The 14,421-nt window shown below is 40.6% G+C and overlaps 1 protein-coding gene across 1 annotated transcript in view; it reads right to left on the bottom strand.

Annotated features, from left to right (window-relative positions):
- Positions 1 to 14,421, bottom strand: part of GNA13 (G protein subunit alpha 13) — a 40,930-nt gene that overhangs the window by 6,707 nt on the left and 19,802 nt on the right. The window contains exon 3 of the mRNA XM_075014979.1: positions 6,371 to 6,421. Coding sequence (XP_074871080.1) covers positions 6,371 to 6,421 — 51 coding nt within the window. The remainder of the gene's footprint in view (positions 1 to 6,370; positions 6,422 to 14,421) is intronic.

Here is a 14,421-nt window from a genome sequence, read left to right as displayed (position 1 = left end):
TTCTCTGGACCTTCTCCCATTTCTCCACATCTTTCTTGAAATGTGGTGCCCAGACTGGATGGATTAAAAGTAATCCAGAAGTTTAGTAAGTTTTTCTGCTGGTAGGACTTGTCCATCAGGGAAACTCACATGGGAAAATCTGAGAAAACACATACAGAGACAAAGCTACGAAACCAAGAAAGGATTTTTAGTAAAATGTTAAAGCCACACCTCTTCTCCAAAAAATTCAAACAAAAACAAAGACAGAAACCCAGCCCCACCCCCCCCAAAAAAACCAAAACCAACCAAAAAAACCACACCACAGCACCACACGTAACTGAGTGTCTCACACACATTTGGGAGAAAGGCTGCCCTTGCTGAAGGGTGACCACCACCCTTTCAGTGAAAGAGCAAAAGATCCAATACATTCCTGGGATCAAATTTCTCTCAGGAGGTCCCCCATCAAAGTCAGTGAAGACCAAATATTGCTGATAGTTCTAAAGTAAAAGAAACTTTTCAAACATTTCAAATACACAAAACAGGGCACAGAGCATCTCTCTAACTGCCTTCCAAAAGATAAAATGCAAGATGACCATGACGTCCTTTTAGAGCTCTAAAGATACTTATGCCTGCAAGATCACCACTGATGACCAGGACACCTTGCTTATGGTCACAATTAGGCTCTAATGTTCAATTTAAATTTCTTCTGCAAGTTCTATTTTCCTCTGTTTTGTGTTCTGGCACTAAAAGCTACCATATTTGACTGCATTTAATTCAGTGTACAGAGTCAGTGAAGTGCAATATGAATGTCAAGTATTCTGTGCACAAAGGCAACACACCAACTAGCGAGATTCCAATCTCCTCATAGGTTTCCCCAATGCCTAAAGAACTGGAAAAAACCCTGAATTTTTCACCTCACTCCAACCTCTTCCCTACATTCTGATCCACTCTTCCCTGTCACATGTGTGCAAGGCACTAAATTCCTTCTTTTTTCACATCTAGACTTGTGAGCCTTCTTGCTCCTGTACAATTTCAGAAGTCGTCTCTTTTCAATCCTCTCTGCCAGTGTGCTAGACCATGGAATTGTTCTCATAGGCATTACAAATGACACTTTCAACACTAGCCTCCCAGAAACTCCCTTCTTTGTTCTATCCAACGTCCATGTGCTAAAAATTTTCTCTCGGTCTCTGCTCTAATCAGGTCACACTCATTCCAAAATCCCTTTACTGTTTTTTCACGTACTTGCTTGAAGTTCTAACTACTCCTCAGCCTGCATCTCTCCTCCAGTCATGGCTAATCCTTGCTCCTAGCACTCCACTCTGTTTTCTCTTGCGCCTCCACGCAGACAAAACAAGCATGGAGGAAAAGGTAACATCTTCATTCAAAAGACGACAACCATCTTCAACTCCTCCAAATGCATTCTCAAAACCCAATAATTTGACTTTACTTTCCACCCTCTACGACTGTTCCTGAACTGTCTACGCTCCCAAACAACTAAAAATATCACATCCCTGTTGGTGTGACTCACTTTATCTTCATATAGTTAGTATTATGACTGCCAAATCTGGACTGGCAGCAGTTCAAGCCAGGGATGGGTTTCTGAGGATATACCCATGCCGAGATAAGGATACAATCCCCCTGCATGTGTACACGTTTGCCACAGATCAACGAGAGCTAAGATGAGTACACATAGCAGAACAGCTATGGGAGGTAACACAAGAAAGCAGAGGCATGATTGAACTGTGCCGAGCATGTACCTGCCCGGCTTGGCTGTGTACTTACACCTGCGTTAGTTCTCATCAAGGTACAGGTTGTCTTCGCTATAAAGTTGTATCACTATGGCTGTGTCTACACTAGCCCCAAACTTTGAAATGAGCTCATGGGAATAAGGGGACTTCGAAGTAGGCGGGGTCCTTTCGAAAAGGAGCCTCGTCGGGACCAGCCGCGCAGCGGCAAGGCGCGTCAATTTCGAAGTGCCGCAGCCGCCCGCATGCTAATGAAGCGCTGAATATGTATTTCAGCGCTTCATTAGTAAACTTCGAAAAGGCCATTTCGAAGTTTGGGGCTAGTGTAGACGTAGCCTATAAAAGTGATATTCATTTATGAAAGTAAATTCATTGTACATTGCACTGATCTGCACTTTTGTTGTATGGGGGCCAAGGGATCAAAAGCCAGGAATGGGGCCCGAGTTTTGTCTTGGCTGGGCAGCAGGTGCTGTAGTGCAGGGGGCCCTGGAAGCAAGCCCTGAAGTAATGGGGGGGGGGACCAGTGGGGAGCTGCGGGAAGTCAGAAGGAGTCTGGGGGAGCCAGCAGGTAGCCATTTGGGAGCTGCGGGAAGCAGGGGGAGCTGCAGGGAGCTTCATGGCACCACAGAGCGCCGGGGCTTTGGGGAGCCAGGCTGGCAGCTGTTGGTGGGGAGCCACAGCGATCAGTGGCTGCTAGGATCCAGGAGCAGCCAGAAGCTGGAACCCGGCTGCCAGGAGGAGCCAGTGGGGAGGAGGGGCAGGGAGGGAGAGGGAGGGCTGACAGAAGATTTTCCCCCAGCAGAAAATTCTCTTACCTGGCTTGGGTCAGATCCTGAGGATGCTGGATAAGAGAGGTACAACCTGTACAGGTACTGTACTGGAATGCTGCCAGGCAGAAAAGGCAGGCACACTGCCCAGAAAAGCCAGCTGGAAGCAGGGGCAGGCTGCATGCTGGGTTGAAGAGAGACAGCGGTGCAGTGTCCTCACGCTGCGCAGGGAGAGAACCTGCAGGGGCAGGCTATGTGCCAGGTTGAAGGAAGGCACGTATCTCAAGCTAATTACATTATTCCTTATTGATATTAATTCCCCTTTATAAATTGTTTCACAATAAGTTGCACTATTTAGGAATGCAACCTGGACTTGAAACAAGGATCTCCTGCACATAAACAGCAGACTCATACCTCTAGCTCGTAGTGCTGATATAGCCTTAATCTAAATTGCTATACAAAGCTACTGATCTATAAGAAACATTTACAATGATATTCTACTTAACCAGGTACCAAAGAGGCATTTACAATTCAACTTTGAAATAAACCTGACTGGTTATAGCTACGCACACCAACAAGAACAGGTTTTTCTTTCTCTTGGCCTGGTGAAAAGTCTGAAACAGCTAGTTTTAGACATGCCAATTTCTCTAGCTTCCTTATTTGGGAGGTGACGAAACTATAGTCTTGTCTTTACTAAAATAGCAAGAAGTCCTGTGCCACCTTCTAACTAACGGAATTATTAGAGCATAAGCTTTGTGGACAAAAACCCACTTCAGATGCAACTGACAAAATGGGTCTTTGCTCACAAAAGCTTATACTCCAATAAATCTATTAGTTTATAAAGGTGCCACAGGACTTCTTGCTGTTTTTGTGGACACAGACTAACACGGCTGCCCCTCTGATTCTTTTCACTAAGAACGTCATTTCAAATCAGTCTCTTTACATGAGACAGAAGTATTGAGTGTTTCTACTCAAATTTTTACAATTTGAAATTGCAAAATTAATCTTCAATCACCAGTGAAAAGCTGTGCTCTCATCATACAGAAGGAAAGGAAAAAAATAAAAAAAGGAAAACCTTGTGAAAGTTTTACTTTCTAAATAAAATTACTTAATATTTGCCTGAAAATATCTACTTCTGTTAAAAAGGCTGATTTTGAATAAAATCAAAAAAGTGTTAAGGTGTTTAGTTAACCACTGATTGAATATAATCACCCACATTTGAAAACTTGTTCTGATGGTGACAAAAATCATTTTGATTCAAGATGCAATTGCTAAAGAAATGTAATCTATTTTATTTACAACTACAGACTCATTAAGGCATGGTAACTGGACTTTCTAATATTTCTATTGTCTCTAAGAACTTTACAAAGACTGCAAAACAGAAGCAGCCCCCTGAATGTTTGTTATAAAATTTAATGTGCAGACAGGTATAACAATAGGTGCAAAAATACTGAATAGAAAGTTTTTAAAGCCATAATTCCAAAAGGCAAACAAGCAGTACTGATGTTGGAACTATTGAATGAGACACAATTAAGGGAGGTGTAGGATCCGACCTCAATCAAGTTAGGAAAGATTGTGGGGAAAAAATAAAGCAACAAATGCACACTGTTCTGGTAATCTAAAAGAGAGATCAGAATTGAAAAGGTACACAGAGGCAACAAAAGTTTGGGGTATGGAACAGCTTCCATATGGGGAAAACTGCACACTGTTCAGCTTTGAAAAGAGAAGACTAAGGAGCAGGGAAATTATAGGTGGCTATAAGCTCATAAATAGTGTGGAGAAAGTATTTATTGCTTCAAACACCACAAACCTGTCAGTCACCCAACAACAAGCAACAGGCAGAATGTTTACAAACAAAAGGAAGTATCCCCCCCAAAACCCACAGTGCACAGTCAACCAGTGGAACTTATTGACAGTATGTTGTGATGGCCAAAATTATCACAGAGTCAAAAAAGTTAGATAAATTCATGCAGGATAGATCCATCAACACTATCAGCAGGGATGCAACACTCTCTGGGTGTCCTTAGTGTCTGACTATGAGGAGCGGGGAGTTGGATCACTCAGGCTACATCTATACTAGAAGTATCTGTATACAGAAGTAATTGTCGGAAGACGCATTCCAACAAAACTTCTGTCGACAGATCACGTCCACACATAAAAGCAGATTAATCTTTTGATCCAGCCTGTCAAGAAAAGGGCCCCCCAGATAGTTTACACAGCTTTTTTGTCAACAATTTCTGTTGATAAAACACATTGCATGTCTAGACACTACACAAGTTGTCAACACCAGAGAGTTTTGTAGACAAAAGTGGGGTTTTGTTGACATCGCCTCAGTGATTATTTCTTCTATTCATTTTCTCTAAGTTGGCTGACAATGACCACTATCAGAAGTGAAGAGTACTGGGCGAGATGGACCACTGGTCTGACCCAGTAGGGCCACTCGTGTTTGGGCATTGGGAATTTGGTTCCAAAGCATTCTTTGGGAAACACAGATGCTGAGTTTTCTTTTTCCCTGGGGATGTTTTGTCCAAGGACTCTGACCTCACTAACTCTCCCCCCACATCCCCAATCCCTCACATGAGGCCCCAGCCACATCCCACGGTTCTCAAGTATCCCTTCTCACCACCTTCCCTGAGCCACTAAACAGCTGTGGCTGGTGGGTGCTTTTTCTGGGGGTGCTCCTGGGCTGGAACACCCCCAAACCTGGTGCCTATGGTTTTGAATATAACTAGAGATGCAGTGCCTCCATAGTTGCAGGTGATGTTAGCTTTCCATTGTAGGGCCAATTTTCATACAAAATTTGCATAAAATCCAAGAGGACATGAATATACCAGCAGAACCTACAAATACACAGAAGCCCATAAGAAAAAAACACATCATCAAAATAGCTGTCATTATTAGAGGGAGAAACAACCCCATGGAAAATGGAATGTTGAAACATCTTCCATAGTAACCACAAAGATTCCATCCTTGTATTAAAATTTGACTGTGCTAAATGCCAGGCACATTACAAAATATAAACACTCAAAATTTCTTTGTCCATTGATCTGGATTGACTATGGGGCACTATGCAGTGTTACTAGCAAATTCGGGACACCAAAATACACAACCTGGGTAAACACTTTGTAAACAGCAAATTAATTTTACTTTTCTTTAAAGTACACTTCTGGTCATAAGGACTGTAAAAACAAAGCCACCCTTTGTAACAGATTTGCTCCAGGTATACATAGAGTCAATTTTCTGAGAAAAATAAGCTTGCCACTTTTCAACCCTGGTAGTAGTGTTACAGGGAACTGAGCCGGATTTAAATATGGCTCATACATCAGAATAGTTAGCTACACTCTAATGTCGGCATCTTTTTTCAAAGAGGTATGTGAACTCAGTGAAGCCAGCTTCAATTTTAAATCCCAGTGGGAGCTTGTAGAAAAAGCCACATTTTAAATTTGTAAAATAAGCACCTCTGATTTTCAAATTAAATGCAACAAATAGGGAAACAGTGCTATTTTTACAGATCTTTTCAGACCACGGTAGCAACGTACACTTTCTATGGAAAAATTACTGATACCGCGTTCTGTAGTATTCAGTAGTGTTTGCTGGACTCTGCAATTTGTATCCATAAACCTCTCCTGGCCACAATCATACTTTGTTTTGTGAGGGTTTTACATAGAGGAAACACTCATCCTATCCTATTCAGTATCCCTAAGCCACTCGGCTCTGTATGTTTTGCCAGTCAACCTGCAGGTCATGTAATTACTTATGTATGATGCAAGCACTATACCCATTTACACCTTACAAGATACATATTTAAACCACATCAGCAAAATCCCTAACGGCATCAAAAGCTGACTTGATTTAAACTTCCCAACTAATCAGACTTACTGATTCTCCAAGTTTATCCAAGTTGTCCAGGAAATATTTTACAGATTCCCCCTAAAAAACAAAATGAACAGATTAGTGTTTTTCATAAATGGCACATTTAATCACAGTAGCTTTACATTCTGAAGTCTAGTTAACTCACTTAAACCAAACCTACTCAGAATAAAAGCATTAGCCACCAAATTCTATTTAGTTCTGTATGCAACTATAAAGAGAAATTTGGTGATGTTGGCACTCAGATTAATATTTAGCCCTGTAAAAAAATGCATGACCAGTAATTTTTTTAAACTGTTTAGAAGAACTATTTTAAAGTTTAGGATTGCCATATTTTTACTAGTGCTGTGCATTTGGGCAACCATTGTATAAACACAAATTCATGACTGAGGCATAAAATAACTGCATTTAATATACTTTGCTATTCCTGAGTAGTCATATACAGATAGGCACGTGAATATACACAGGTCAGCTGTGATGTTATTTAAACTGTTCAATGAAGCCAACTCTAGCTGTTGAGCAGGGCACATAGCAATTATCAGTTGACAGAGAACCATGAGCAGATGAAACAAACATTTTAATATGGCTTCTTGACAAAGGCTATCCTGAATAAGCACACCTTGTTTAAAAAGTTAAATGCTCCACGCTGCATTTCTGCGTATTTCTTTTAGCAAAGAGACCATCTTTTAAGTGCAAGACAATACCTCACTTTGCATGTGACAACTGGAATTCTGAACACCATTAGATGCAAAGCCAAAAAATGTATAGGAGGCCTGAAAAATTCTACTTTTGGTTGATGCTACACGACAAACCTATAGGTGTTGTAACAGAAATGACCCTTTGCGATATTTACTGTCATAACAGGAGGGCAAAGCCGTAAGTTATATTTCACCAGTTCTTAACTGAAAAGTAATCCAGGCTCACCTGGCCACCAATTTAAAGAGAGAAATCTATATTAAACTGCTGGTGATGGTTAGAGCAGGAAGTCAATATTTTGCAGTGCATAAAATTCATCTGTGCACAAAAAGAAGAAATTACAAGATATTCACGAATTGGAAGAACTACTGAGTTGTAACAGAACTACAAATAAGAGAGTAGATGTATTTCTGATAAGGTCCCTAACTAAAGAATGAACATTTAAAATGTGATCAAACAGGCATATGACACACGTATGACAAATTTGAAGAGCAGCAACGCGTATGCCTCATTGATGCTCGTGAGAGGAAGAGACCAACAACAGTAGCCACACCAACAGAGCCAGGACAATTCCCTTGCTCCCACTGCGAATGCCCATGCCGTTCAAAGCTTGGACTCCTCAGCCACATGCGAGTCCACAACCGATGAGCCTATGCTGGCTCAAGATGTCATCATCAGACGGACTACCTACCACAAACAGGTAACTTTTCAGAGAAGTCAGAATTGAAGAAACCAAGACACCAGAAAATTCTGTCTAGTTCTGACAGGCACAGAAGTTAAATGTCCTTGCTAGCTTTATCATTAGTAGGTGGGGAGGTCACCTCATGCAAGTATACACTACACTCAGGTATTAAAACTACTCTTTTTAATGCAAGCCTTTAATTAAGCAAGGCTGGCATTTCAGCGAGAGTCACCTTGCTTGATAAACTTGAAGGGACAGACCCTGAGGCAAGTAGTTAAGGAAACACTATCACATTACATTTTATCTGGTTTATTGTCACATACTTTTCATAAACTGACAGTCTGCAGCTTTGGAAAATGGTAATGCAGATTGCAAAGTTTGCTGGAGGGAGACAGTTCATTCTGACTAAGTTCAGCCATAATGCTATGTCTATCCTAGACAGTAGTTGGCTGCAGATACACGATTACAACTACACCATTGCATAGCTAAAACTGACGTACCTGCGCTTGGGCTAGCTTGTCTGTCAACAAGGGAAGGTCAGTGGAAGAGTTTCTCCCTTCTTTACTCCTTCCCTTTTGTAAGTTTTTTTTTAGTTCTTGTGGACTTCTGTTCATGCTTTCCTCCAAGTGTGTCTAGCTTTGGAATCATCTCCTTACACAGGTCATTGCTGTACATGACACAGCTCAAAGTGAGAGATTCAGCACTTCTCAATCTCACTTGCATTCTTTCAGATTCACTGGACTAAGAACTGCTCTGACTACAGCCTTGCTCATTCACTTACTGTGTTTGAGCAACATTTAAATCTCCACAGACTTTTTATTAGATCCATTCAGCAACTACCTCCCATCAGACTAAAATGGAATTCAGGCAACTGCGCACTTAACACATTTTCACGGTTTAAGAATTAGAACTATAAATACTTCAGCTGAATAAATGATAAGATTCAAAGCTAGTAAATATCAACTTAGGCAGACCTGGATATTTTTCATTAATCTAGTCTCTAAAGAACACTTGGAATGTACAGCTAAGACAAGCACCTTATGGTCCACTATGAAGATAACTGTTGTCATCTTAATTTTAACTGGAATTGTATCTTTTTTCTTCTTTAAACCTACGATTGTCTTTAAATAACCAAGGCAGCTAAGCGAAAAAACGAGGAATTTTTGTCCAAGTTAGTTTGCATTTGACAGAACTTGAGTATTTATTTTAGTTCCCAAAGATCTCAACCAATTTTTTTTCCCTGCAGCTGTTGCTCAGAGTAGATCTAATGGCATGATGTAAGAAGGAATAACCTCCTCTATGCTAGTGCTCTGTGCTGGCACTACTAGAGCTGCATCAGTGATAGCAACAATGGAAAAATGGGAACAAAACAGAAGGCACACCAAGTCTCTGGCGTCTGGAAAACTAGTGAAATATCACAAAAGAGAAATCCAAGTGACTGAAAGGAGAATAGTAACAGAGAGTAAGCCGTGCTAGTCTATACACTATCAAAACAAAAAGCAGTCAAGTAGCACTTTAAAGACTAGCAAAATAGTTTATTAGGTGAGCTTTCGTGGGACAGACCCACTTCTGGTCTGGCTATGGTCTGAAGAAGTGGGTCTGTCCCACGAAAGCTCACCTAATAAGCTATTTTGCTAGTCTTTGAAGTGCTACTTGACTGCTTTTTGTTTTGAAAGGAGAACAGTTATTTTAACCTCTATTGCCTACTGAGCCCTTGGGAGACAGAAACCTTTGTTAAAAAGACTCAAGACCTCTAACTCCTAAGCTGAAAGTTCACCATATCCTGAAATCCCATGAGCAAAAGCCAAGACAGACAACACTTGGCACATCTGATAATTAAGGCTAACAAGCTTTCAGGACTTGAACACTCACCCAAACCCCACAATCTCAACACAAACCAAACTTTACAAAGTGTTGTTTCTGGGAACCATGCTACAAAACTGAGGTAGGAATAAACTTTGCAGAATCATGGACGTAACAAGTTGGAAGATTAGCATTGCTGCACGGTTCTCGCGCCTTGGGAAATGTCTACACTTCAGGGACCAGCCCAGCATGGCTCAGATACTGTAGCTTTGCTGGCATAATGACAGTAGTTGTAGACTACTTCTGCATTGTCAGCATAGGAACACCACCTACCAGAGTAATGTTAGTTAGGCTAACGGAAGCTCTTGTCGACCTAGCTGCAACTGTAACTGGCTTACGTCAGAATAGATATGATGTGGATTTTTCATATGACGTGGATTTTTCTAACCTCTGACTGATGTAACTACATCAGCCAAAAAGCAAATCATATTCTAGCATAGCAGAACTGCGTTAAATGTGAGCCTGAATGTACTTGAAATTGAGAAGAAAGCTACTTCTCGTCTGGCACTCTTGGTACCTGACTGATACAGAACGAAAGGATTTGATGAACCACGGGAGGTCAATACTGCTTAGCAGAATTACCAAACACTTCCACTGATTATTAGGGGGTAAATTACACACAAATAACATCACCACAGAACACCGAGAGCCAGGACTGGTGGTGGTAAACTTTACCGAACCACACAAAACTTGGCCACCCCCGTGATAAGCAGGTATCTGACTAACCAAAATCATGCTGGACATTGGATGTTGCTGGACAAGAGTGTGCTGGATGAAAGCAGCTTAACTTGTTCCGACGTGTGAAAAACAAACAAACAGTTCAAGCAGCTCTCAAAGCATGACCAAAAAAAAAAAAAAAATGATTTTCAATTGCACAAAGGCATATATACATTGCCTGAAAGATGCTACTGAGCTTCTTTTTCACTGTTCAATAATCTCGCACGGGGAGGGAATGCTTCTTAAAGAGGAAAATGCTAATGTCAGTGAAAAGGAGAAAAAACTGCATACAAGGGCAGAATGCTACCTCACTTACATGCCAGACTATATCACTTAAGCAACAAGTAGTGTGATAAAGCAGTATTTTCAGTTACACTCAGTATGATACAGCAAAATGCATGGTTTCTGCAGATTAGCTATGGAAGGTGGCCTTACAAGATCTTCCCCTGTGCAAACATCAGCCTTTCCACCATTGGTATAAAACTAAAAATAGACCTCCCTCTATTATCTTGGATTTCAGCCAATTCCTTTGACTGTTCATAGATGTGTTCTTTTGTTTAACTGTAGTCAGCTGTCCAGGGCTGAGCTCAGCTGCAGACCTCAATCCTCCCTCCAATTCAGAGGTCTGTGTAAGCCACAGGAAACTCATTGTTAAATAACAATTCATAACTGTCAAGTATTAAATTTTCAGAAAGGTTTGATTCAGACAGCTTGTGTGCCTTCTTGAGTCTTGTGATATCTACTGAAGTCAAAGCAAACTTTTTTAGTGTGATCACACAAGTCACGTTTCAAACAAATTTGAGGAAAACACCTAATGTGTCCTTATGGAGACGTTCTAACCATCGGCTGCTATTTCAACATTGTATTATTTTTTTAAAAATCCAGGCTGAGATTCAAAGTTCAACCATCTTTCACCAAAAGACAGCAGTAATAACTAGATGTTTTTTCAGTCACTCTTTTTACAAGAGAGTCTAATGGATTATAACTACTAGGCTCCCAAAATCCAAAGTTAACTTTTAGTAACAGTTCCCTTAAACAGCAAGAAAACAGCCCCCAAGTACATGCTAGCATTTAAAGTAATTTCACACACACACACAAGTTGTCTGGTTGACATGCACAGCAAACGAATGAATGCTCCCTTTAAACCCTAAACAGTTACTGAGTGGCACCAATTCACTGACAAAAACAAAGTGAGCTAATTTACATGCAAAACAAGTAATCAAAACTAAAACCAGGCCAAGTTGCTCTCCCTATTAAGTTTCATTGGATTTTGGTAAAGCATGTGTTTTGCTACTTATTTAATAGCAACAACATTTAAAAGAGCCTCAAACTAAGAATTTAAGAACTAGAAGATTAAGCATTCACATTTTTATTCACCTATCCCAGTTTGGATGATTTACTGAATTGCAACACTGGCCTGAAGTATACTTTACAAAGATTTTGAAGAGGAAACCTGAAGGCTTCCCCCAAGGATCCAGATTATCCTTCCACAGAGCATAAAAGAGAAATTAAGAGCATTCCTAATTACAAATAATATAGGATTTAAGCAATCCACTCAGTACCAATTAAGGTAAGAGTACAAAGCTTTCCTACATTCCCCTATGTTATCTGAAGAAAAAAAGGCTAAACAGGAAGAAGCCCTGGTCAGTGCTAAGAACAAAACGTGATCACAATTGTCCCACTCCTTGAGGATATCTGGGGATGGATTACGAAAACGAATAGAAAATGCAAGTAACTGGTAAGGATAACAGGACTGTGGAAAAGTAGTCAGGACTTTTAATTCCACAGCATACCACCACCTTAATAAACCTCAAACCTAAACTTTAAGTGTGTAAGCTTTTGGTTTTGCTTTTATATAAATATACAGCAGAGAGGTGTGGCTTTCACAAAGTTAGGAACCTTCAGTTTTCATTTCCCCAAATTCAGACATCTCATTTCAAAGCAAGATGACCATCAAGTAATACTGCTGCCACTTTTTCAGTATTCTGGGATCTTAGCAATCAATATAATTAAGTTATTGCTGAGTCAGACATTCACCTTAACTCTGAACTTCCTTGATTCTATGTTTGTTAGGCCAATAAAACTAGGTTGGGATAAACTCCTTTGTCTCACCTTTGATCTTGCTACTAAAACCTTTTATTTAGTCATCTACATTAAGTGTGAGTTTGCCCTTGAATTCCTGACCCTGCATCCACTTAGTCACATTCATATTAGCCACAGCTACTCCAATTCCACCCTCAGCCTCCCGAAGCCATGTGAACTTTAGAATGTTTATAAATCGGTAAGCTACTCTGCAGACTTTGGTAGGACCATCACCACATCGGTCATTCACTAGCTTCCTATTTCATCTAAGAATCTGTTAGAACCTCTGAAATCACAGAAGGCACCTACAGAGTAATTCCTCTCACGTGTGACAATCTTTGCCCATTTTTAATAAGCTAGCAGTAGCTCTTCTGCGGGGATTGCTCATAGAAGTAAGTACCTGTCACCAGAAGAACTCAATTCCTTGGGTGGGGTATCCCCCATTTTATAAACAGGGAAATCGGGGCACAGGAAGGTTATGGAACTTGGTTGAGGTCACAAGTCAGCAGCAGCAGGAAAACAGCTTGTGTCTCAACTACCACTATTCCCCTCTAGTCTCTGAAGAGGCTTTACCTAATGTAATTTAGAATTAGGTAGAGCATAGATACAGTAATCCCTTGAAATGTGCAATTTCAAGTTGCACTTATGTTGCATTAAAACTAGTTAAGCACAACTCAAAATCCCATTCCCCCTCGCCCAATCCCCCCCCCCCCACAGCTCTAACCTACCCCAGGCTTAACCCCCTGCCCTCCTCCCACAGCCCCAACCCACCACCCAGCTTAAACCTCCCCAACCCCAGGGCTTACCTCTCAAAAGGTGCCCCAGGTGCTTCCCTGGCTGCAGAATGTGCGTTCCACCACAGAAACCACCCCCCCCAGCTTAACTGAAATTCCAGTTATGCAAGGGTGCGTGGCAATACAACCCCCACATAACTCAGACTACTGTACTTTATACAGATTAAAAAAAAAGCACTACTTACAGAGTTTACTAAATACATTAGTATGACAAACTGAATTTATACACTATCAAAACAAAAAGCAGTCAAGTAGCACTATAAAGTACATGTATATGAATTTATACAGAATAAGACTATCTACACTGGCACTGAGCAACAATTTTTTTTTTTGTTCTTCACAGGTGTTAATCTCTCCACCCCAACAGCTCTGCTTCAGCAAGTGCTAGCGTTTATACTACTGGACTTCTAGCTACATGGACACGGCTGTGTTGGTAAAAGCTGTGTCGTGTACAAAGCCTAAGAGTGTTAGATTGTCCGGGAAGCTACAGCTAGACACTTTTCCTGGAGGTAGGCACATCACTATCAAGTGCATCACAGCTCCTCCCACCTCTGCTTAAAGCATTACTTCCTTTTTGTGCACAAACAGATGTTCTGAAAAAAGCCAAACCCCAAATCAGAACTTCATTAGGTGAAAGAAGGCTTCACTTCTAGATTGCTTTAACAGCTCCCATTTTACTAACTGCCCTGAAACAAACTTTAGACCCAAAACAGAATGAAACGTGAAAACAATTTGTTCGTTACTGCTTGCAGTCCAGTTAGGAGAGAGGAATCAAATCTATTGTTCATCTACAAGGCAGTCTCTTTATGTCCACAGTTTTTCATTTGTTAAAGGATTTCATGAGAACTATGAACCAGCTACAAATTATTTTCAAAATTCAGTATAATTTGGATTTAAAGAGGAAGACCTCTGAAGGCTCTGTGATTCAGCCATGACTCCAATTCAATAGAATGTGAAAACTAAAACAGACAAAGAAAAGAAAGAAGCTACAGGTGACAAATTTTAGTCTGAATAACTAATGTTAATAGAAGCAAAGGAAAAGACTTTTTTTAAGCCAGTAATATCCATGCAAGTCTCCATGCCTTATTTATGGTGGAAAGGCACTAATCTGTGAGTTCCCAAACCAAGGAGAACAAATGCTATTCTATTTCCTTATGAGGACTTACGCTACACAAAGAATACCAAATATATACCAAATACAATCTGGATACAACTTCTAGAGTAAC

This window comes from Carettochelys insculpta, chromosome 20, assembly GCF_033958435.1.
Source record: "Carettochelys insculpta isolate YL-2023 chromosome 20, ASM3395843v1, whole genome shotgun sequence".
Taxonomy (NCBI): domain Eukaryota; kingdom Metazoa; phylum Chordata; order Testudines; family Carettochelyidae; genus Carettochelys; species Carettochelys insculpta.
This window is presented reverse-complemented; position numbering and strand designations above follow the sequence as displayed.